We start from the raw sequence: 22,463 nt of genomic DNA on the forward strand, positions 1-22,463 counted from the left end.
TGTGTGTGTGTGAGTCTTTTAGCCGAAATATAACTATATAAACGCTATATTGTTTTACACTTTTTTTAAAATTATTAACATGTTTTTTTTAGATAGGATAATTTAACTTTTTTTATATGTTTTTATTTCTTGACAAAAAATATTAATATATTTTGTATAACACACACGCACTCTCTCTCTCTCTCTCTCTCTCTCTCTTTCTCTCTGAGAAAAGGAGAATTCATATAACATTTATAATACTAAATAAATATAATTGCAAAAAGATATCCTAAGTAATGGTTATTTCTAATTTTTTTATTTATCATCTTTAGCGCATTGTGTGAAAACATTTGGAAGTGTTCACTTTACACATTATTTCTTGTTTCATGAAAACAGCAAGTCCTACGATTATATGTCGTAGCATGCTTCGTGAATGCAGCGGCTATTTGCTCATTGCTATTCGTTAGCTGCAACGTGTCAGGATTATTTTATATTATGTATTTCGAGGAAAGAATTCATAAAAATTCATAAATGCTAGAGAGTTTCGTTTGTCCGACAGCTCCGCGTAGAATCAAAATATATGAAAATCAGGACGAGCTGCTTATATATGTATGTATCTGCAAGGGTCACAGTTTCAATGGCCAATTATTTATAAATTCAGCAAGGGTGGGAACGCGATTAGTAGAGGTAAAAGGAGAAAAAGAGATAGAGCAAGAGTGATAGATATTATAGATAAATTATAGTACAATAGATGGTAATGCGCGGAGGGGGAGTGCTATGATACAGAGTCCAAATTGCTTTGTCCATCGTCTTTTTGTCTCATTTTCATTTAAGAAGACGGAAAAAATGAAGGCGATTCTAATATAATTCAACAGAAGTCAAGCTTGAAATCTGCCCATATGCCTAAGGTGACACTGCATGGTATAATTATTGTTAACATTACTTAGTTTGAAAGAATTTTTTATTGCAAATATTATAAAACTAAAAGGTACAATATGCTTATTTTACCACGGTAATATTTGCCATACGAAAAAAGAAAAAAAAGACATGAATAGGAGAATTATTTTCTTATCAAACTGTAATATATAATCTCTTTCTCGGTCTGACAAAGAATAATTTTTAATACCTGTTTGTTTTTTCATGATATACAAAAGCGGTTCGATAATAATATTTCATGTCCTTTATAGAAAGACACGCGTCTGATAGAAATCATATTAGATAGATTATGTTGAAACGATGCTCGTTGACGTAATAATTAACTTGATGAATTTTTGTCCTTTTGCCTTGTTATCTTTGCATAATTTATGAAAATTGGATATCAATTTGATATCCATCGCATACCTTTCTGTCATTATAAGATCTACCTATAACATCTGTCATATCGAAAAGGTATCACTACGCGTGTGATTATATTTTGCACTTTATCGGAACTAAAAGGAGACTGATTGTGAGATAAAAAATTTATCATACAAATCTTTCTCTTTTGGATATATGTATATTGTCTTCTATTTTTTTTTTCCTAAATATGATCTATTATTCAACAAATTGTACATACACAGGCTTAGTGCATATATTATAGGTACAGGTATAATATATGCACTAAGAAATAGTAGCTGATCGTTAATTGCTAATTGTTAAAAAAAAATATATATATATAAATATATTTAGAATTAATTATAAAAAACATAAATTCTGTTATACAATTTCTCTCCTGAAACTTAATTTATCACAAGTAGCTTATTTTTAATTGTTAATTACTTGAGAACTTGAATATGTATTTTTATCGAGAAACGATTGATAATAAATTCGTAAATACATCTGTAATAAAAAGAACATCCAACAGATTTTATCAAAGGCTTTTCTTCCCTTTTATTGTCCGCAATTTATTGAACCTTTGTTGTTGATTCAAGTAGCATTCAAATAGTAGCTTATTTTAATAAGCAAAATATAATATAGTGGCTTATATCATATATTAATAAACAAGTTTGTGTCATCCATCCTTATGAAATCTTTATGAAAGCCCCTTTCTTGAAATACTTTACTTTATAATAAAGAGTTCTGCATTTTTTTATCAAGAAGAGATTTAAATAGGAAAAAAGGGCTATTTCTAATGCATCTTAAACATGATTGAATACCAATGCAATTTAGTATGAATCGAGTTTTGTTGTCTCTCATTACAAATTTGTTATGCGCTCGAACATATTCTGAAAAATAATGCGTGGAAAATAGAGTATTATGTATGTACACCATGATGTTTTTTATTTTAATTTACACGGTTCGATTTACATAAGGAAACTCGAGGTATCATGGGAACGCTAAAGTTTAAACAAATTTAAAACATATTATAAATAAGTAAATAAACTCGGTTTTGCACCAAATTATTCTTTGAAATATTCACTATAAGAAAAACACAAGTTTTACTGCGAAAGAATAGTTTAAAAGGACGAAATTATTGTTTTATTGAATGCGTAAGTTTTTTTTATTATGCATTTTAAGCGGGATATAATGGGATACTTCATAAAACTTGTTTATTAATGTTTAAAACTTCTTACAAATGATTTATTAGAACACGCAATGTATGGAGATAGTATAAGAATGTATTATCATATTATACTTTTAATTAATATCTAGTATCTAATAATTATTTACTAATAACATTTTTCTTATTATAATTTTCTTAATATACATTTTTTTTATTAAAATATAAATATTATAAAAATGAAAATTTGTGTGGTGTAATAATCTATATTACGCAACATAACATAGGTATTTACTGATAGCGTATGAAAAAGAAAATAAAACATTTAAAGAACACAAGGCATTATGCACCGTAGACTAATGCCCCGTTATGCCCTGAAATGTATAAGTTTACTTTAAGCAATATAAGTAAATAATCGATTTACAGACAGATAAACGATATTTACACAGACACTTTATTAAATTGACAAGAAAAGATCGTTTAATATCGTAAATGTACTTCGGTAATAAAAAATAGAATTTTAATATTGCAAATCTTATGCAAATGTATCAAAGATACTGCAACTCAGTCGCGGAGAGCACAGCGAACACATTAAACAACAGCGAACTCAATGTAGCATTTTTCAGCTAAAAATAATATATGAAAACTCATAACAGCACGCGGTTAGAGACATCTATACAAGAGTAATAATTTCGAAACATTTCATTACATATAGCAGCATCTCTGTTAAAAGTTATCGACCATATCCCATTATGCCCCAGGTTCCCCTATATGCAAACGATATTTTTCTCTATAACAATAAAGCAGAGCACCAACTAACATTTCATTTTGCTGATAGCGACTATTTTGTAATTGTTGAACCGGCTAAAAGGACAAAAAATGAATGGAAAGAGACAATATTTCCGTAAAGTACAAGTTTCCATCTGTCCGTATAAACATGGGAATGGCATTTTATTCTGTCCGTATGTGCTTTTCGGAAGGCTGTAGCAATGACATTGTAGATCGAAGAAGATATACTTGCATATAAATCGGATACTTCAATTGCGTCACGAAATGTTCCGTAATCTAAAAAATTTTATAGATTAAATAAATTGTAAGAAAACTGATAAGAAAAAAATGATAATTATTTAATAAGGCACAAATAGCCACTTATTACGCATTGGCAAGTTTATAATAATTACGCAAATATTTCAAATATGTATAGAAAAAAAATTTTTTATGATATTCAATGATATTAGGAGTGATATAAAGCTAACGCAAGTTGAAAATCTTTTTAAACTACGAGAAGTACTTGCAGCTGCATTATACAAGTAATAAACCGCAAAAAAAATACATTCTACATTATTTAATTCTGAAGTGTAAATCTTAATCTCGCTAATAAAAGTTCGATATGCATACGCGATACGACAATGCAGTGAATATGCATAGTGACATGATTCCAAATATAAAAGATATTTATGATTACTTGTGGGACTTAAGCTGGGTAATAAAAGTTTTTTTACATTTATTTCAATAAGACATTCTTATTAGATTCTAATATTAACGTTTCTTTTAAACTTTTGGTTTTTTACCAATGTTTTTAAATAAAATAAATAAATAAATAATAGAAACAAACAAATATATGACTATTGAATGGAGGAAATGAAAAATAAAATAAAAGAGAAATATTTTCGAAATATAAGTCAATAACTAACGAACATAATATATTTATCACATTTCCTTATACGATTTACACAAGAAACACTAATCTTATAGAAAGATCGTATGGGATCCGAGGTTTACAATGAGTATTTTCAAACGATATAAAAATATAGGCGTGACAAACGAAATATAGTAGGTATATAATTATAACAATAAACGTAATTCTAAAAGAAGTTGCTGTTAATTTAATGAATAGAATTAAATAAATATTATTATTATATTAAGTTACATTCCGTCCAGGAATAAATCCTGGACTATTATAACGTAATTACGAAACGTTAGACAAACATTTTATAAATTTTGCATTTGGAACGCTTATAGAATGAGATATAATATTTCCAAAAACAAAAAAAAATAAACAAAAAGAAAAATAGAAAGACATCTTGTTTACAGCACTGTGTTAGAAGTATTCGTATTCGAGAAAAGAAACGTTAATTGTTACCTGCATATTTTTATTCAGAGAAGTATATTGGCATTTAAAAGATATAAAACATTTGAAAAGATAAAATTGGTAGAAACGACTGCATACAAATGAGTGATTCTCTTGCAATTTGACATTATAGTTAATGTTAGACGTGAATGTTTAGTCATTAATAATTAGCCAAGCAGTTAATAACTTTTTATTGAAGTAAACGCACTACATGCGAATATCCTACTGTACATAAAAGAGACAAATCTTTATTATGTTTGCTAGTAAACAGATAAGCCTGCGAAAAATTACGACCGGTCAATTTGTCAGCAAACCAAATTTGGATGCTCTATAAAGACCTACACATAGATATAAGTTAGCGTAAATTAAATGTCCGCGAAAATTTTTACAGGGTAGATACACAAGAAAACAAAAAAATATATATTTCTTTTTACTTTTCAGATCTTTCGACGACGATGATGATAAAAATCAAAATAAAGACACTAAGATTTTAGTTTTTCTAGAGATAAGTAATTCAATGATAAATGTTGTTTATAAAACATCGAAAGTAAAAAGATTTTATTTTATACCGAATATAAAAGATATCTAGCAAAATAATCTACATATTAATATCTAAAGAAAACGTTATTTAGACGAATGAGAAAACATTATATATTTTGATTCTCTTTCTTATTACATTTTTAAACTTATTATATGAAAAATATATTAAAATGAAAAGTCGAAAGGATATAATTAATTCGTATACATATTTTAAGGATTGACATTCGATAAAATTTACTAATCGTCGATAAAACCCCGACTCTTGCGACACACAGTCAATATGATAGACAATCTAATGCAGTAGCGAAGGTAAATGACTTTGCCAATTAAAAATAATTAATTAATTGCAGATGTAAAATTAATTATCAATTACGTGACATCTTGTAAGTTTAATGCTTGTTAGATGTGCGAAATAACTATTTATTATCATGTTTATCACATACTTTTGTTTTATATAAATGTTTTATAAATGTATTTACAATTGTTTTAAATTTTCAATTACGTAAAATTAATCATTATATTGTATTCATAATTGCGCGTAATTTTCTAATAAAGTGCTACTGTAAAAAAATATCTATGAGTGATAAAAGTTTTGCGGCACTCCGAGCAATTCGTTTGCAAAGAGTCCACGAGTTCAATTTCGATGAAGCAGTCTGAGCTAGGAGTAGGCTACTTAAGCAGGTAATTGAGGGAGCGAACGCGAAAGAATCGATGAAACACGATTTATTCGAGAAAATGAGTGGCTTGTTTGCATCGATCCTCCAGGAGAACGTTTAAACTTTTCTTATGTTCATCGAGTTTTTAGATATTAAATACAAAAACATACCTCTATACTGCACTGACACCCATTTTCCCACGAGTAAATATTTGTTGAGTTTTTATTCATAAAATTTTCTATGTAACAATATAAATATATAAAAAAAAACATATATAATTTTTTTTACATACCTTTTATTACATAAAACATTCTAATGGTACACACACACACACATGCGCGCGCGCGTGTGTGTAAAAAAAATATATAAGTATATAACAAAACACTACGTATCATATATCGTACATCATATATATATGATATATGATGTATGATATATATTATATATATATATTATATCGAAAGAGTTTTATTTATTTCATATGCGCATATCGAATGTTTCGCGAGAGCGTATGCTTTACATATTGAATATGCATTACATTAATAATAGATAAAATTAAGAGAACAAAAGAGAGATGTTAATAGTTAATATTATGTATGGCGATAATTATAATAATAATAATGTCATTTATACCATTTAGAACGGTCTAACAGACGATAGATGTTACAGCAGGATGCATCATATCCTCTTACACATTCAATCTAAAATCTTATCCAAATTCTAGAAAATATAAAGAGAAAATGATTGAGAAATTAGACTGTTATGTTTGAAAAAATATTTGACTATCGATCGTATCGATGAATCCTGCTAGTAGATTTTTGTTTCTTTTAACATTAGAACAACTAGCATTATTGTGGTATGTGTAGACATTCTATACACATACAGAACTTTAAAATTAGAATGGTTAATGGAAAGCATCTTAATGATTTCTGTAATTAAAACAAAAAATTTTTAACAAGAAAAACTATTTTATAATCGATAACTTTTGGCTATTTTTAGCAAAAAAATTTTTAGTCCGTTATTTTGATGGTATTGGTTGTTCTAAGTGTTAAAGAATACATTGGTATTCTACACAAATTTGGTCATCCGTACATGTATATGTTTTATATATATACACGGATCGAATTACACGCAATTCAAATGGGTCAGTTTCTTTAGGAGAAGTTATTATACACGTCCGTATTGCGTAATTCACCTTATATATACACATACATATATACGAGACGAAACCACTTTTACTTTGTAAAAAAAAGCGAAACAAAGTGGTGAAGACAAAAACGTGGGAATGAGTGAGTGAGTGAGTGAGTGAGTAAGTGAGTGAGCGAATGAGAGAGAGAGAGAGAGAGAGAGAGAGAGAGAGAGAAACGTATACTTACTGTGCGTTAAGTGTTGTTAAGTATAAACGTAAAAATATAATAGATGTTATACCGTTATATGTAATTATTATGTAAAGAAAAAATGATCTGTATAAAATAAATTAATGTAGTTATAATAAATAACTAACATCTCTACGAAGATTATTACGGTCTATAATTATATATCGGTATTTCAAGACACAATCACATATATCCCGAGTTTATTACAATTTCTTTCTGATCCGACATTCAAAAAGGCAAATGGACGAAAGAGATATTATCTCGTGGCAAGTTTCGTCAATTATTATATAAACAGTAAATAGACTTGTTAAGAATAAGGTTCTTAATAAAGAAATCTTATCGAGTTTTGAAATTGTCGCTCTGAGAACTGATTCAAGGGATTCAGGTTTTTTTGTTATGTTTTTTCTCTTTTCTTGGTTCTTCTCATCTCGAGGCGCACTTCCTCCCTTTTAACGGATAACTCTCGGCGATGTTCGCTAGGATGGAAAAGAAAAAGGATGACGTTGACCTGCCACCTCGGCACGTTTGATTCTCAATCCTTTCCCGCCCCTTACACCGATCCGGTCCGATCTGATCCGATATTACGTTCCTATCTTTGAAGGATGCACTGCACCTGTAGCGCACAACTTTAATTTGCTCTGCTTTGAATCGCAGATCGACCGATTGCATTCTCGCATTTGAGCGGCTGTCTAGGGAAACCCGACGGATATGAGAGTCGCATGTTTGCATCCAGCACGTATTGGATTCAGTCGTTCAACATGCTGCGATTACTTGGCCACAAGCGGGAATATTTATTGGCGGGACCAGAATGAATATAACGATGTTGCATTCGTGCTCTCTCCTTTTCTTTGACTCATTATGCGTGCGTACGTGTGCAATGTAATAAATGAAAGAAAAGGCAGAAGTTTTAAAATAATTGTGTATTTTAAAAAGAAATTGCGAGTTTAATGCAGACTTTTTTATAAAGTTTGCAGACTTTTCTGATTGAGACAATTTAATTATTATTAATTTAATGTTAATAATATTAAAAATTAAATTAAATTATCAATTATCAATATCTTTTTAATTAATAAACCTAAAATCAAAGTTTTATTAGTTAAACAATTATGAGACATCTTATATAAAATATATTACACGCAAGGACACGCGTGCAAAATTTTTCTACTAATTACGGATAAAAAGGAAATGCCTTTACAGGAATAATACAGGGCAACGTACAGGGCAACTGAGACACCTTATATATCTTACTGGAGGAAACTACGGTCTTTGGTGCCTGGCTGTCTGGTCCCATACGACAAATCACAACCTGATTAATTGACTGAACCGGTCGGCTCGCTGGTTAAACGTTGTTCATTAGGCGAAAAACGTGATTCCAGGTGACCTCCGAGCAAGTTATCACAGAACGAGAGAGACTTTTTTTATGAGACTCTAAATATGCTAAGTAGCTGTAAAACTTAGGAAACGCTCAGCAAGGAGAAAAAAAAGTTTTATCCGCGCATTAAAGAGACACCAGGCGTTCATTCACTACATCTTCTTTTTGATTCCGAAGATAGATAAACAACGACGCCAGCGGCGAATAATTATTCAAATTTTGCGAATCATATAGAACTGGCTCGCATATCGTATAAACCTCAAACGTGTCCTCATCGAAATTTAGGCTAAATATGAAAGCACGTTTCTGCGAAACATTTTCTTATCTTTATCTTATTAGATGTGACTGAAAAAGTCATCGCAATTACACACACACGCACACACACACACGTGCGCGCACGGGGAAAGAGAGTCATGAAATGTTTCAATCCATATACTTTTATAATCAATTCTTTATAAATTTCAAAAAATAAGAGTTATGCAATGTTCCAATTCATATGCTTTAATAATTCTTTCTAAATTCTAAAAAATAAAATTCTGTTAAATTACAATTAATTTTGAAATCAGTTATTTGATTGACATTTCTGCATTGCGGGTGTCGCATGTACATACAGAAAAGATTTTCTTATTATATGATGCGATACCTTTGCGGTATGTCGCATGTGTCGTCTTTTATTAAAAAAAAAATAAGAAAACAGACGCTAATTCGCGACAGACGGCCAATTGCACATGTGAGAGTGTGAAATTCTATCAGAAGCGGCTAATTCATGATTGCGAAAATAAAATAACATCGTCCGAGTCTTTTTGCGATTTTACTCGGCGAACGTCTTGAGTTCAGATAGATATACAAAATGACCGGATATGGCGATTCCTAGAAATCGCACGGAAAAATAAGAGCTAAACTTGAAGCTCACAACAGCTGTTATTAGTGCGAGCCTAAACCTGTTCAGATGTCGCCAAAGAAAAGAGTGACTGGAAATAAATTGCCGAAATGAAAATATTGGAGCTATAATGTCGCCGAGGACAGAGAGAGAGAGAGAGAGAGAGAGAGAGAGCACACTGTACAAAAAAGATATAATACAGATTTGATAGCAATAATCATGTATTTAATTATTTTTGTCAATTATTTAGGATATTTAGGCAGTCAAAAAATACATATATTTTTAATATTTAGTCAAGCCGCCTTTGACGCCTTTATTTTAAAGTTTTGATTCATCTTAGCATACTATTAATGTTTGTATGTCTCTTGCATCTGTGAATGATGATTCCAGACATAAATAATTTTATCAAACAGCTGTGTTTTTGTGGTAACCACTTTCTTTGCTTCTTCTCTTTTTACCCGTTCCCTGCACACATTTTCAAATACATTATAAACAAATGACTATCTTCTAAAAAAGAATAGTTTCTTGACACAATTCGATGAATTATAACAATAATAATCAATAGACGGTATCGTAATATAAATATAATATGGCCAGGAACTGTAAATGCCTCTTTTAGAGATGAAAAGATTAATAATAGAATCTCATTACTCGGCACGTGCTCTCTAGATCATAAATTTGACTAATTTTAAATTATTTGTAATGCCCTTCCTCCCTCTCTACAAGAAATTTTTCAGTTTTGATCAGGTTGCTTTAAACATATCTCTCTTTAATTTAGACAAGTTAGCTGGTTAGACGATCAATAGACGACTACAGGTTAAGTTTGAGAGAAATTTCTATTAACTTTTTTGGAACTTTGCAGGGATTTCGATCCATTGTTGCAAAAGCGCACGACAAAAAGTCACGAAAGGAGTAAGTCGACGAAAAACGAATTGAATCTGACGTTCAAAAATCGATAATCAAAGTTGTACAATAATTCATGCTAATACATTAATGGAGAGTCATTTTGTGAGTTTTACTTTGTTGCATATTATTAAGAATTTATTTAGCTTAATTAGAGAGCTTACCTTTCCTCATCGAGAACTTGTTATAATCATTGTTATAATCCATTCATCATTAGAATACGTTTTTATTTCACATTGCAGTGTTATCTTTTTGTTCTTGGGATATACAAATTTATTAAGATAAAACTTTTGTCATATTTAATATTTTGATTATCAAATACAATATACTCTATAAAGAAGAGTGTCTCGCATATCGCATATTGAAAAATGTACCACGCCAAAATATTGCCAGGATATTATCGGAATATGTTATACGTTACACGCTTTTGTTTCAAGTTTGTATTAATTTTAACGAAAATTCAAATTTCCCATTTATTTGGAAAGCCCAATCGAGAACAGCCAACGACAGTATTTGGCGCAAAAAAAAACGCGCTCTGCTTTGTGGATTTTAAATGAAACGATTGCAATTAAATCTATCGACTGTAGTGGGCAGTTTTTCGAATCACCGAGTCCGCATTCAACCTTGAACCTTGAGCGTATATGTATACTAAATCAAAGTTACCCTGTTCCCACGTATTGAGCAGCACTCCCCACTGCAACGGTTCATTAACAATTACATGGACATACTATGGCACAGGTGGCACGATATATAAAGTCACGAGGAATCAGCGTGGCTGGCTATTAGTTTGGATCGTTCCACCGACCGGTTTGCGGACGGTTCCGACTTCCTATACGTCGATATCTCCGGACGGTCGTAAATTGGCCGATTTAATCGACCGATTGGTCCAACACGTGCCGAAGTGAACGACTTGGAGTCGTGCTTGTTTCACTTGAATCCTTGCGCCAGCTTGCTCCACTTCTTGATTGTCGTCGAGATTTAAAGGAGACCAAATCTTGATTGCCAAGATCACTACGAGTTTGCGTCCTAATCAAGTCTTTCTGTGTTCGCCTCCAGAATTTGTTTCGTATTTTGAAGCTGGTGAAATCCTTTGTCTGTCACTATGACGCTCACCGAGAGAAACGCCAGCCTTTTCCTATTGATTGTCACATGTCTGCTGGTGAATCATTGCCAAACGTCGTGCATCGGAAAGACTATGCTGAGTGAGTATATGATGTTGCTGAGAAAAAGTAGATTTTATTAATTTTTTGGTGACCATGCTTTGGGGGAATATACTGATCATGATAGATATGAAGTCTGTTGTCATTCAAGAGAGACTTTAAAATAAATTTGTAATCTTTGAAATAATATATTGATTTATCGATTTATTCAGCAATTTTATTACAATGTTTATTATTAAGAGCAGCTAAATTTTTAATAATTTCTATAAAACTAAAACGTTAGCAGAAAATTATCATTTCTTAATGTCATAACAGATTTAGTTTGCAAAGAATTTTTGTATACACATTTAGCATACATATATAATAGTTTATAATTATTATTCACTTTTTCCTTCCACAGTTGAAAATTTTTATGCATTTTTTTCATTATATTTATTGATTTGTTGCGTAAAGTATGTCATGTATTTGATACATATGTGCGTATGTATTTTAAAATTATAAATTTAATATGTTATTATAAATATAAGAACGACGATCGAATTGAATAATTCAGTATACATATAAAACTCGCGCGAGCAGTATTTATGAAGCACGAATATAAACACGTCTCAAGCGATGATACATCATCGCTTTAATAAAAGAAAGTAAAAAATTCGCTTTTCCTCCCGTAAATCTAAAATCTAAATCTAAGCGCGAGCTAAAGGAAGAGAAAGAGAGAAAGGAAGGGATGGATACAGTATATTTTATCTTAATATTAAAAAAATTAAGTGTTATTGTAAAGTTAATAATCCAATATCGGACTTGGTATATTTATTATCGAAAGAAGAAAATGGTTGCACAAAGGCGACCAAGCAGAGAAATTGTAGTCTAAGCAGAATTAGTCGATCAAGAGCTATTTATTTAGTATAACACAAGTTCTTTCCCACGAAATTCATTTAACTACGAGCTCCACGATAGAATGGAGTTATAGCAGCTGTCGGCTAAATTGCATCGTTATACGCTCGGTACCAAGCCCATCTCATTTCCGGCACAAAAAGAAACTGATGTTCCCAGTCATAGCGAGTCGGCCATCAACCAAATACGGATGTCATTCGAATCGATGTCGTTTGTTTCGCCTTTTCAATGAATGCTAAACGAGCGAATGATACACGGCGCGTCGTGTCGCGTCGTCTCCAATGATGATTAATTGCCGTGCACCGAAAAGGGAACTCGATTGTCGCCAACAGTGTTGTTTCATGTCCTTTAATAATCTCTTTTCTGCTCATTATATAACTGTCAAGAACATGATACTAATGTCTTAAGAGTAAATATATAAATCAGAATTCATCATTAAAACGAATTCATCATTAGAACGAATATAACCGCGAAAGAGATGCTCCGCGATAAAAATTTACGACAATCTCTCAATATAGATATATGCTACAATAGTTGTATGCTATTTTAATATTTTTACATTTTTTACATATCGCTTTTTATATTAATCTTTAACAAATTTTTAATGAGAGAAAGAGAGAGAGAGAGAGAAAGAGAGAGAGAGAGAGAGATGAGACAACGGAGAGAAACATAAAAAGAAATTCATGAAATGTTGTTTATCATACGTTATTTTTTTCTTTTTAATTAATATAATTATCATATATCTTTAATGCAATTACATTTAGAGCATCTTTTTTTTAATTAATGCAATTCATATTTTTAAACGTCTTTTTGTCAATCCATCTGTAATAACGTTCAGAAATAATTAATTTTGATTCGCGATTCGCGCTTATCGGAATAAATTAAAACAGTAATATTAAGCTAAAAAGAAACCAAGTCAAAATATATATTATAGAATTATAGATGAATTTGTGATTATTCGTCAGTAGCGCTAGCCCGGTGAATTTTTAAACAGATACGCGCGTGATGTGATCAACGGACAGAAAACCTGATCCATTCGATCAAGATAGAAATCAATTTGAAGAATAAATTAGTATAGGCATTTTTTCGTGTGCAAAAATTATTTGACATTTGTATTCGGCAGGATATTTTTGTTTAAAAAATAGAACTCGACGACTGCCGTAAATTCAAATCGCCGATCATTATCAAAAGTGCCTCGAGTACGACACTTACATATATATATTTACGAGAAATCTCCATGTTTTAATGATGATAACCTGGTTTGGGAATAGTTTAGGATCTATCGTGCGTTACATAACTGTAAAGTGTAGAGGTTCTCAATTTAATAATTTACCGAGAAAATTAATGCATGAAAACTGAGAAATAATACTACACTTGTATATTATTTCATTGCTTCCTGAAAAGATGTATTAATTGGCAAATTAATGGGCAAAATTTCTTAGTCAGAAAGAATTTCTTAAAAGTATGCTCGAGTGTAATGTGAATCTCTTGACTCTTGGATACACTGCGATATACCTACAACGAGCGAACTCAATGAGGAGTAAAGCCGACAGCGTCCATTTACCTCATTAAGCTGTCTTTGGATCCAGAAAGAATCATGAAGACCGCTCAGAGATACTCTACAGCTGAGGAATGACGTTTTTCCTAAAATTAAAGCGAAAAGAACAATATAAAACCAACTGTGAAAAGCAAACGTAGGTTAATCAATATTAATCGAACTTTCCGCAACAGACAAGATGAACTATTGCTATGCCGTTCTCTTACAAAAGTCACTAAGTTACCAAGAATCACACGATTTTCAATAGATTTAATGCTATATTCATCTGTGGCACTTGTAATAGCGCCCACACTGTACCGTGGGTGATGCGCTCGGTCCTAAAACGGACCATATCTCGAAAACTAAAAGTCTGCCCATCTTCAGCCTGAAATCATTTTAAAGGGGAAGAATCCTACATTTTTTGAGATTTTTTAGAAGAAAATTGAAGGTGCCCAAATTTGAGAAAAAACGATTTTTTATCTTTACCTTCAAAAATCTTAAGTAAATTTTGACTTAAGAAAAAAATTGATTTTATAGCATTAAAGGGCATAAAAAGACCTTTCAAAATCACACCTTGTTTTTCAAAATCGGAGTAGTTTACTGACATTTATCGGCGTTTGAAGTTTGACGCGACGGCTCAAATGATAAAAATCCAAGCCCCTGTAAGTAGACAACCCGTTGGACAGGGGTAAACAAATTTGGGCAATGATTTTAGTTCTGATAGGACTACAATTTGTGCAAATTTCAGCATAATCGGAAAACTTTGAAAATTTGGGGTGGATCACTTCATAAATAATGCCCCACACATGTACACAAAAAATATTACAAACCTATGTATACTTATGTGTTTTGCCCATATGTCAAATCAAACAAATACGTCTAACGTTCAACGTTTTATCATAAAAATAGGAATGACGAAATGCATATAATTTGTGAACGATCGCATGCAAATTCGATGGATACCCGAAGATGCATCTCTTTCAGAAAAAAACTTTTAGAGCCTCACAACTTTTTCCTAATTATAGATCGTTAGGAATTACTAGTCCGAGTCGACGTTGAAAACGACGTAGTAAAGTGAATAAAAGGGACGCCATCAGTTCGCCGTCCCAATAAGAAGTTAAACTTACGAAACGGGAGTTCTCTCGATGCACCAATAGAAAGACAAGGGGAACATCGCTAAACCAACTTCCATAGAAAGTTTTTTGGATAGTTGCACAATCTGCAGCTTGCTGTGAAGAACAGAACAGTGAGAAAAGATTACGGCATCTCAAGGAAAAATCCAAGAGGAGCAAATAGTTGTGGTACGACGAAAAACTGTTTAAGATAAAAGTGAAATTAAATCACTTGTGGTCTATCTTCTTCATTCAATCTTTTTAATTAGAAATAGTGCAGTGCGCGGCTATCTAATCTAAAAAATTCTGCTATTAAGTATTAAATATAAATACGTGTAATCGTGAGGTGTATAAATGCATCGCCAATTCATATATTTCTTAATGTTTAATTAAATTATTTATTATCATATAATTGTGAAAAAGTTAATTATTTAATAGATAACCATAAAATAATTATTGCATATGTGACATTTGTGTTTTTACTATTACAAAATAATGCGGAGCATTTCTTTATTATTATTAATTAATCTAATTAATTTTTTAGATTTTTAGTTTGGTCTAGTTTAATAATAATTGACAATATTTTATACAGTAGGTACAGTAAACATTTTAAAAAATACATCATATACGTACGTCAATTGAAAAAACTAGGGTTGTACTTACAGTTTTTTATCAATCTGAAGTTCATATTTCCTTTTGTGAAAATAGGAAATAATGAAGGAGTTTAAAAACTGCGTATATGAATCAACAAAAGTAATAGAGTTAAATAAAAAATAAAGTAAATTTAAATTTAATAAATTTAATTAAAAATAAATTAAATATATAGATAAAATAGATTGCTTTTAATATTCTCGGATATTTTATTAATTAATTAAAATACATGTTATTATTGCAATCTATTAATTATTGGACATTGTTATGATTATTATTATTTTTTACAGTAGCGTTCTTTAGGATAATATATTAGAAATGATTACTAATATCAGGAGGTTAACGTTATCTACTAAAAATGACAAGACCTCTCCCTCCCTTTTCCTCTCCCTCCCTCGTGTACTTTCAATATAAATTTCCTGGTATCTTACTCCTCTTAATTGTTGTGCTGCTAAAGAAAACAAATACGTATAATTAAATATATTATTCGTATAATAATACATCCCGTATATTTTTTTTTATATACGATCGATATATATACGTTGTTGGAAGAGTGACCATGTTATACGCTTCTTCAATGGTGAGCGATAGTGGCGATACAGAGAGAAATATATTTGTTCGAAAAGTACCAGGTTGAGAATACATGATACCTATCGTCTTACACTTTACAGGGTCCGGTGGTATATCGTGTGAGGAAAAACAGATTATCTTGGACGAACACAATCGATTGAGGCAACTAGTGGCATTGGGACAGATACATGGTCAACCAGGTGCGGCGAATATGATGGAGATGGTAAGTTAATGTGTTTCGTCTCATTTCTTAAAAAGTCGATATTTTCAAAGGCAAAAGATATGTTCTCTGTAACGATTTATGAAGATGGAGTACTATTAATCGAAAGATAACATGCATAACTAAAAATGTAATGTAAAAAAAACGTGCAGTTACTTCTAATGTGACATGTGTAAACTGTAATAGAATATTTATTTATTTATTTATTTATTTATTTATTTATTTATTTATTGTTGTTGTAGATATGGGATGATGAACTTGCCGCGATAGCACAAAGATGGGCGGATCATTGCGCCGAGTCACACGACAGTCTGAGAAATGTTCGTAAGTAAAACTTTATTAGTAACTATATAGCTTGATACCCTAGCTGTGCTTCGCTACGGTATGCGAAGGATTCTATAATTCACCCCCGAATCTAGATTTGCCCCTTTAGGGCAAAATTATGAATTATGTTTTTAAGCATTTGTATATGGGTATAATCCTTTGTAAGTAATGGGTAGAATCCTTTGTAACCACAATCGATATCTCATCGGGCTTAAGAGATATTGAGGAATCCGTGAAAACACATTTTAACTCTTTTCATCCCGTTAAGGGGCAACGTTCTAAAAATCCCTTCTTAGTAGGTGCTTACGTCATAGAAGGAATATACTCCCCGAATTTCATGTTTCTAGCTTTAGGGGTTTGGGCTGGGCGTTGATGAGTCTCTGTCAGTCAGTCAGTCAGTCAGGACATTTGTTTATATACATATATATTGCTTTTTCATATTCGCATAATAATTATGCTCTTAATGCGCCTCTAGAATAACATAATATTATAATATTTTTAGAATGCCAAAGAAGAATAGCGCTGTAGAAATTTCCTCTTTTGTCTCCTTTGCATCTTTGTCATTGTTGCGATAATTAAATTTTCATAGTGACATTTGCCGACAAAGTGGTAAAGCCACAATTAGAAATAATAAGAATATTGCAATTCATTTTTTTATGTTATATACTAGGCAAACGTAATTTTATTATTTAATTAATAAAATAAAATAAAATATTAAACGTTTATAAATATATGTGTACATGCAAGAAGAAGGATTGCAAAAATGTATTAGCAAGAATATGTTAAAATGCGCTAAAAAGTACTTATTAAATTAAAATTATTACAATTATAATTATAGATATTAATTAAATTGAGAAATAAAGTTTAAATACTAATAGACTATACTCATGTTAAAAATATAAATTTATACTTATTATCAAAAATATTACCTAAAATTGACGATTATTATTACTTTTATGCCGAAATTTTAATAATAATTAATTAATATTAAATTATTATTATGTTAGAGTTACCTTTTTTTTTGCTTTAATATATCTTTTATTATTATAATAGTAGTCGAATTACCTATAGCTATATAATAATTATACGATAATATTTTCAACATGGCAACTTTATTTTTTATTGTTGCGCGATTTGTTTTAATAAGAAAAGCGCTTTTTTATGCTGACGTACGGATTGATATTAATTAATGGTACAGAAATATTATTTATAAAATTTTATTACAGATATTACAGATGTCAAAAGTCAAATTACTTTGCAATAGATGTATCAACATAAACCATAACAATGTAAATACCTATGTAAAGCGTGAGTTGAAAAATATTTCTCTATTATAATAAATAATCGCACAACGCTATACACACTTCACTGTGTAATGAAGTAAAAATATAATATTAAATATATTTCAAGTTTTCTAAAAATAAGTGTTATCTTTTGTAAAATAAGTCTATAGAAAATAAATAACTTTTTAATTCTTGAGCAAGAATAACAATAATCTTTTTAAATTAAATCAGAAACTTTTGCCAGTAAATAATTTAATAACAAAGCTTTTTTATTCGACCCAACACTGGCCATCTTCATTAATTAGAATCATTACGTAATGTTTTGATTTTGTGGTTTTGGTAAATTATAATCATTACGACGACGCGGCGACCACGGTTTTGGTTCTTCTAAATCTATGTAACACACAAAATTACATTCGATTTAGAAGAATTAAAACCCATTGAAGCGTGACGATTATAATTAATAAAGATAGCCAGTTAGGTCGAATAAAAAATCTTTATCAATAATCTTTTTCTTGAACAAGTAAAAAAGTATATACAAACTTGTTGTACAGACGCGAGTGACAAAAAAGAAAATAATAATGTCAACAAGAAAATCGAGTCGAGATGTTTATCTGATACCAAATAAATAATATTTATTTCCATTTTTACAGCTCAAACGCATGTTTTAATTTTTAACTGTTGACTCGCTATAGTTGACGTGCAGGCTTCGTTGACTTGACTCGATTAATTCCCATTGTCGACTGTGGAATAAATCATGGGCCCCTTCGGACTTCTAAGCAAGTTTTTAAAAATGCGTTTCAATTCCGTTTTTACTCAGTTAACAATATCAAGATTATACTCGTTTACTCATCTTCCGACTAAAGACCGTTTGTACATTGATTGCGACTTTATAACATTGTTACCGTAATTATTTGGATGTAGAAATGTACGATTCGTGACTATTTTGTTTATTTAATGTAATTAAGTTTGGCTGAGGAAGGCACGGTGTTGCCGAAACATCCCCATTTTAATATTGTTAATAATACATAATTTTAATTTTCAACATCCTTGCTGCTCGTCATTGGCCGTTAACCTTGTCTCTTTATAATTCTTTTAAATTTGGTTGATTAGGGCCAACTTTATACGCAATCAAAGGTTCATATACGAATTTACGAAAACAAAGCTTCCTCTATGAGGAAGCAACATTTTGCAAGAATTGTGTTTGGAAGCTCTATACTAAATATGTTTCGTCATTATTCCTCATGTAATGCGCTTTTCTTCTGTTGTTTGCATTTCGCATATGTTATCACGTTGATTGATCAAAACGATCGTGATTTGTAGGTAGATTTGCAGTAGGACAGAACATTGCTCGCTCATGGACGACCAGGCCTCCAGGACCTTACGACGGTGAGCCGAATTGGAGACGACAAATTTCTGGCTGGTTCAACGAGGTACAATACTATCATTCCGGTTATAGCAAAATCACCGGACACTACACACAGGTCTGTAATAGGAACTATGTTTGTAAGTTCCGAAAGATACAAGAGTTATATAACTGTTAGCTCAGAGCTTTCCGTTGCGTATACATTTAACCTAATGATCCGAGTCGTGTTTTAAACAATATGTAAAGAAAATCTATACGGAAAGAAAGAAAAACTTTGTTAATTTATTATATACATCACAAAATCGCATTTCTTACTGCATATGCGATACGAAAGCAACACGAGACTATGTATCGAAATATGTATCATAATAATTAATTCATTATTCGATTTGTTCGTCGAGGCGAGACAAATTTGTAGGGCAAGTAGAAAAATCTACTTTTGACAAACGTATTTTTGCATTAAAAGACAGTCGCTGTTTTCATGATGAAATAAGAATCAATTTTTTTTATTACAGTTTGCATATTCAGAACAAAATTGCTCAAATAAAAATGTTTTGGTTTCAAACTTTTCTGCTGCCCATATATAATGATAAAGTCTGTTAAACATTTTTTTGCATCAATGGAAAAAAAATATTGTACGAGCGAACAACTCTTTCTCTCTCTTTTCTTCGTTAAATGCTAAAATATAATTTTAGAGATTTGTTCGGTTTCATTTGTAGGTCAGTTTCGAAATAAGTCCGAAAAATTCGCGATTTATAGCCTCGATCGGCAACCTCCGCCGAATTAATTCTTATTTTACAAACTTGTTGTTTTATGAGTTTTCATGAAATCACGATCTACGAAAGGACTGTTTAAGCGCTACGAGTTTGTTCTTCGCGCAAAAAAAGCTGCTTTTCTTTGCTCTTTATTAATATTTATCATACTATTGAAAAGGCGCATAATATAGAAGATGCTCAAGTCGAACTTTAATTAATTTATACTTGAAGAAAAATAATATTTACATTTAATCACATATTTGCATTCTAGATTCTGTCTACGTAAAAATTGTCAATTAAAAAAATTTTTTTGACTCCTTATATCTTAAAATCTCTATTAAGACTTTAATATTTTTGTTAAGGAAAAATTCGAAATTAAGAGAAAAGTGGAGGAAAATATTATCAATATGTGATGGAAGAAAAATGGCGTTTTCGGTATTTTTGATACTTGGAAGATCTTATATAAAGTCTGTAAAGTATTCAAAGTACAATCGTTTACACTCACTTGCTTCATGCTTACACGCAAGCAATTTGTGGATCTTGAAATATTATTGCAGAAAATATTTTGGATTAATTCCAGTTGGTATGGGGCGACACTTTTTTGTTAGGATGCGGATATTCTTTCTACTATGATCCGGCTCGCGGTTACACCAAAAATTACGTATGCAATTATGGCCCGAGGTAAGAATTCTATACCTTAAAATACCGTTACTTCTTTCTGTATTTTGCGTTTCTTTGGTATTAAAGTGTGGAAATGCAAGTAATTGCGTCGAGTAGTATTACAGAATTAGATTTTAATTCGAGGAGATACGATACTTTTTCAAGGACTCTTTTATAATTCCAGGACAATTTCCTTTATTAATACGAATAACGTTTCTATGTATTGTAATTCCATTTTTCTTAAATAAACGTACTACATGTCATTGATTTTAACACATTCATTAGAAATAAGTTGTAATAAAGAAACCGCGTGCGCGCGCGCGTCAAATGTATAATCCGTCAAAAGTATAATAAAAAAAAAATAGTTTTGACAGAAAAACGGTTAATAATATTTAAAGTTTTTATTTCGATAGCATTATAGAAATTTTAAGTATCATACAATTAATATTTCCAAGTTTTGATTTTGTGCAAGCGTTTCAGATATACATACACGTTTCCACTGATAAACATTTTCGAGTTAACATCTAAGATTTAATTCATAATTCCCATAAACTTCCATTTTTAGATTGAAAGTAATATAATAATCTCTAATTATTTTTATTAATTATATTTAAACTAAATTTTTTAATTAGGCTCTCTCTCTCTCTCTCTCTCTCTTTCTCTCTACAACGTTGTTAGATAATGAATTATATATTGTAGATAATAAATTTTAATGTTTTGAAAAATAATTTTTAAACATATCGATGAATCTAAATACACGGGAGAAATCATGTGATACAAAAATCATCATTTAACATGGCTTTACGTCATTTCAGTGGAAATGTACTCGGCTTTCAACCTTACAAATTAGGCCAACCTGCATGCGGCAATTATGGCATGTCCTACAGCAATAGATACGCTGGATTATGTTGTTAGTATCATAACATGCCTTATAATATAATCAATTCAACATTTTATATATCTTTCTTTAAAGATATATAAAAATTGTAATTTTAATGATAACATTATCATTTTAAAGTTTCTCATTCCGGAGAATATCTCTCATGTTCTATTATATTTTTCCTTTTGTATAATTAGATACAATTTTATCTTTAATTTTCTATAAGTCAGAATCTTTAATTTTTCGATAAAAAAAACATGAAAAATAAATATTTCGCGTATACTCTTTAGTGACAGAGCATGCTCATGTTAATGAATGTTATGTGATTACAGCTCGTGGAAGTTACTATTATTTGGGAGCTCTATGTGTATATGGATAATATGAAGAATATGGATACATACTTATGAAGAACGCAAGTTTTGAGATGTGTTTAACTTCTTCAATTTGTCCATCGTTAATGAATTGTTTTTGGAAACGTAGGACTGTGATATAATAAATACTGATGAATAAGTCTTTTAATGCTAGTAGGATTCGGATAATCGGTTACGTTACGTAGATTGTAATTAATAGATTTCATTAATTAGGAAATAAGCTGATCCGCTATGCATGATATCAATGTGTATGTTGACGCGATAAGTTCTAGTAGATACATATTTGCAAAATAGAGTGTGATATTGGATTACATACATACATATATATATATATATATATATATATATATATATATATATATAT

General features: G+C 30.6%; 2 protein-coding genes across 4 annotated transcripts in view; both read left to right on the forward strand.

The window, feature by feature from the left end:
* The window catches only part of LOC112451604 (acetylcholinesterase-like), an 89,392-nt gene extending 83,798 nt beyond the window's left edge, over positions 1-5,594 (forward strand). Inside the window, exon 7 of the mRNA XM_025011316.1 lies at positions 5,031-5,594. Coding sequence (XP_024867084.1) covers positions 5,031-5,048 — 18 coding nt within the window. The 3' untranslated portion in view covers positions 5,049-5,594. The remainder of the gene's footprint in view (positions 1-5,030) is intronic.
* Positions 1-22,417, forward strand: part of LOC112451606 (venom allergen 5-like) — a 35,090-nt gene extending 12,673 nt beyond the window's left edge. Inside the window, exons 2-8 of one of the 3 annotated variants that reach the window (XM_025011318.1) lie at positions 10,276-11,518; positions 16,342-16,463; positions 16,703-16,784; positions 19,391-19,551; positions 20,769-20,869; positions 21,664-21,758; positions 22,061-22,417. In XM_025011318.1, the coding sequence (XP_024867086.1) occupies positions 11,419-11,518; positions 16,342-16,463; positions 16,703-16,784; positions 19,391-19,551; positions 20,769-20,869; positions 21,664-21,758; positions 22,061-22,107 (708 nt within the window). In that variant the 5' untranslated portion in view covers positions 10,276-11,418 and the 3' untranslated portion in view covers positions 22,108-22,417. The remainder of the gene's footprint in view (positions 1-10,275; positions 11,519-16,341; positions 16,464-16,702; positions 16,785-19,390; positions 19,552-20,768; positions 20,870-21,663; positions 21,759-22,060) is intronic. The other 2 variants (XM_025011319.1, XM_025011321.1) reach the window with 2 other exon arrangements.
* The last annotated feature ends 46 nt before the right edge of the window (positions 22,418-22,463 follow it).

This window comes from Temnothorax curvispinosus, unplaced genomic scaffold (genome assembly GCF_003070985.1).
Source record: "Temnothorax curvispinosus isolate PA1 unplaced genomic scaffold, ASM307098v1 QBEX01002412.1, whole genome shotgun sequence".
In the NCBI taxonomy this organism is placed as follows: domain Eukaryota; kingdom Metazoa; phylum Arthropoda; class Insecta; order Hymenoptera; family Formicidae; genus Temnothorax; species Temnothorax curvispinosus.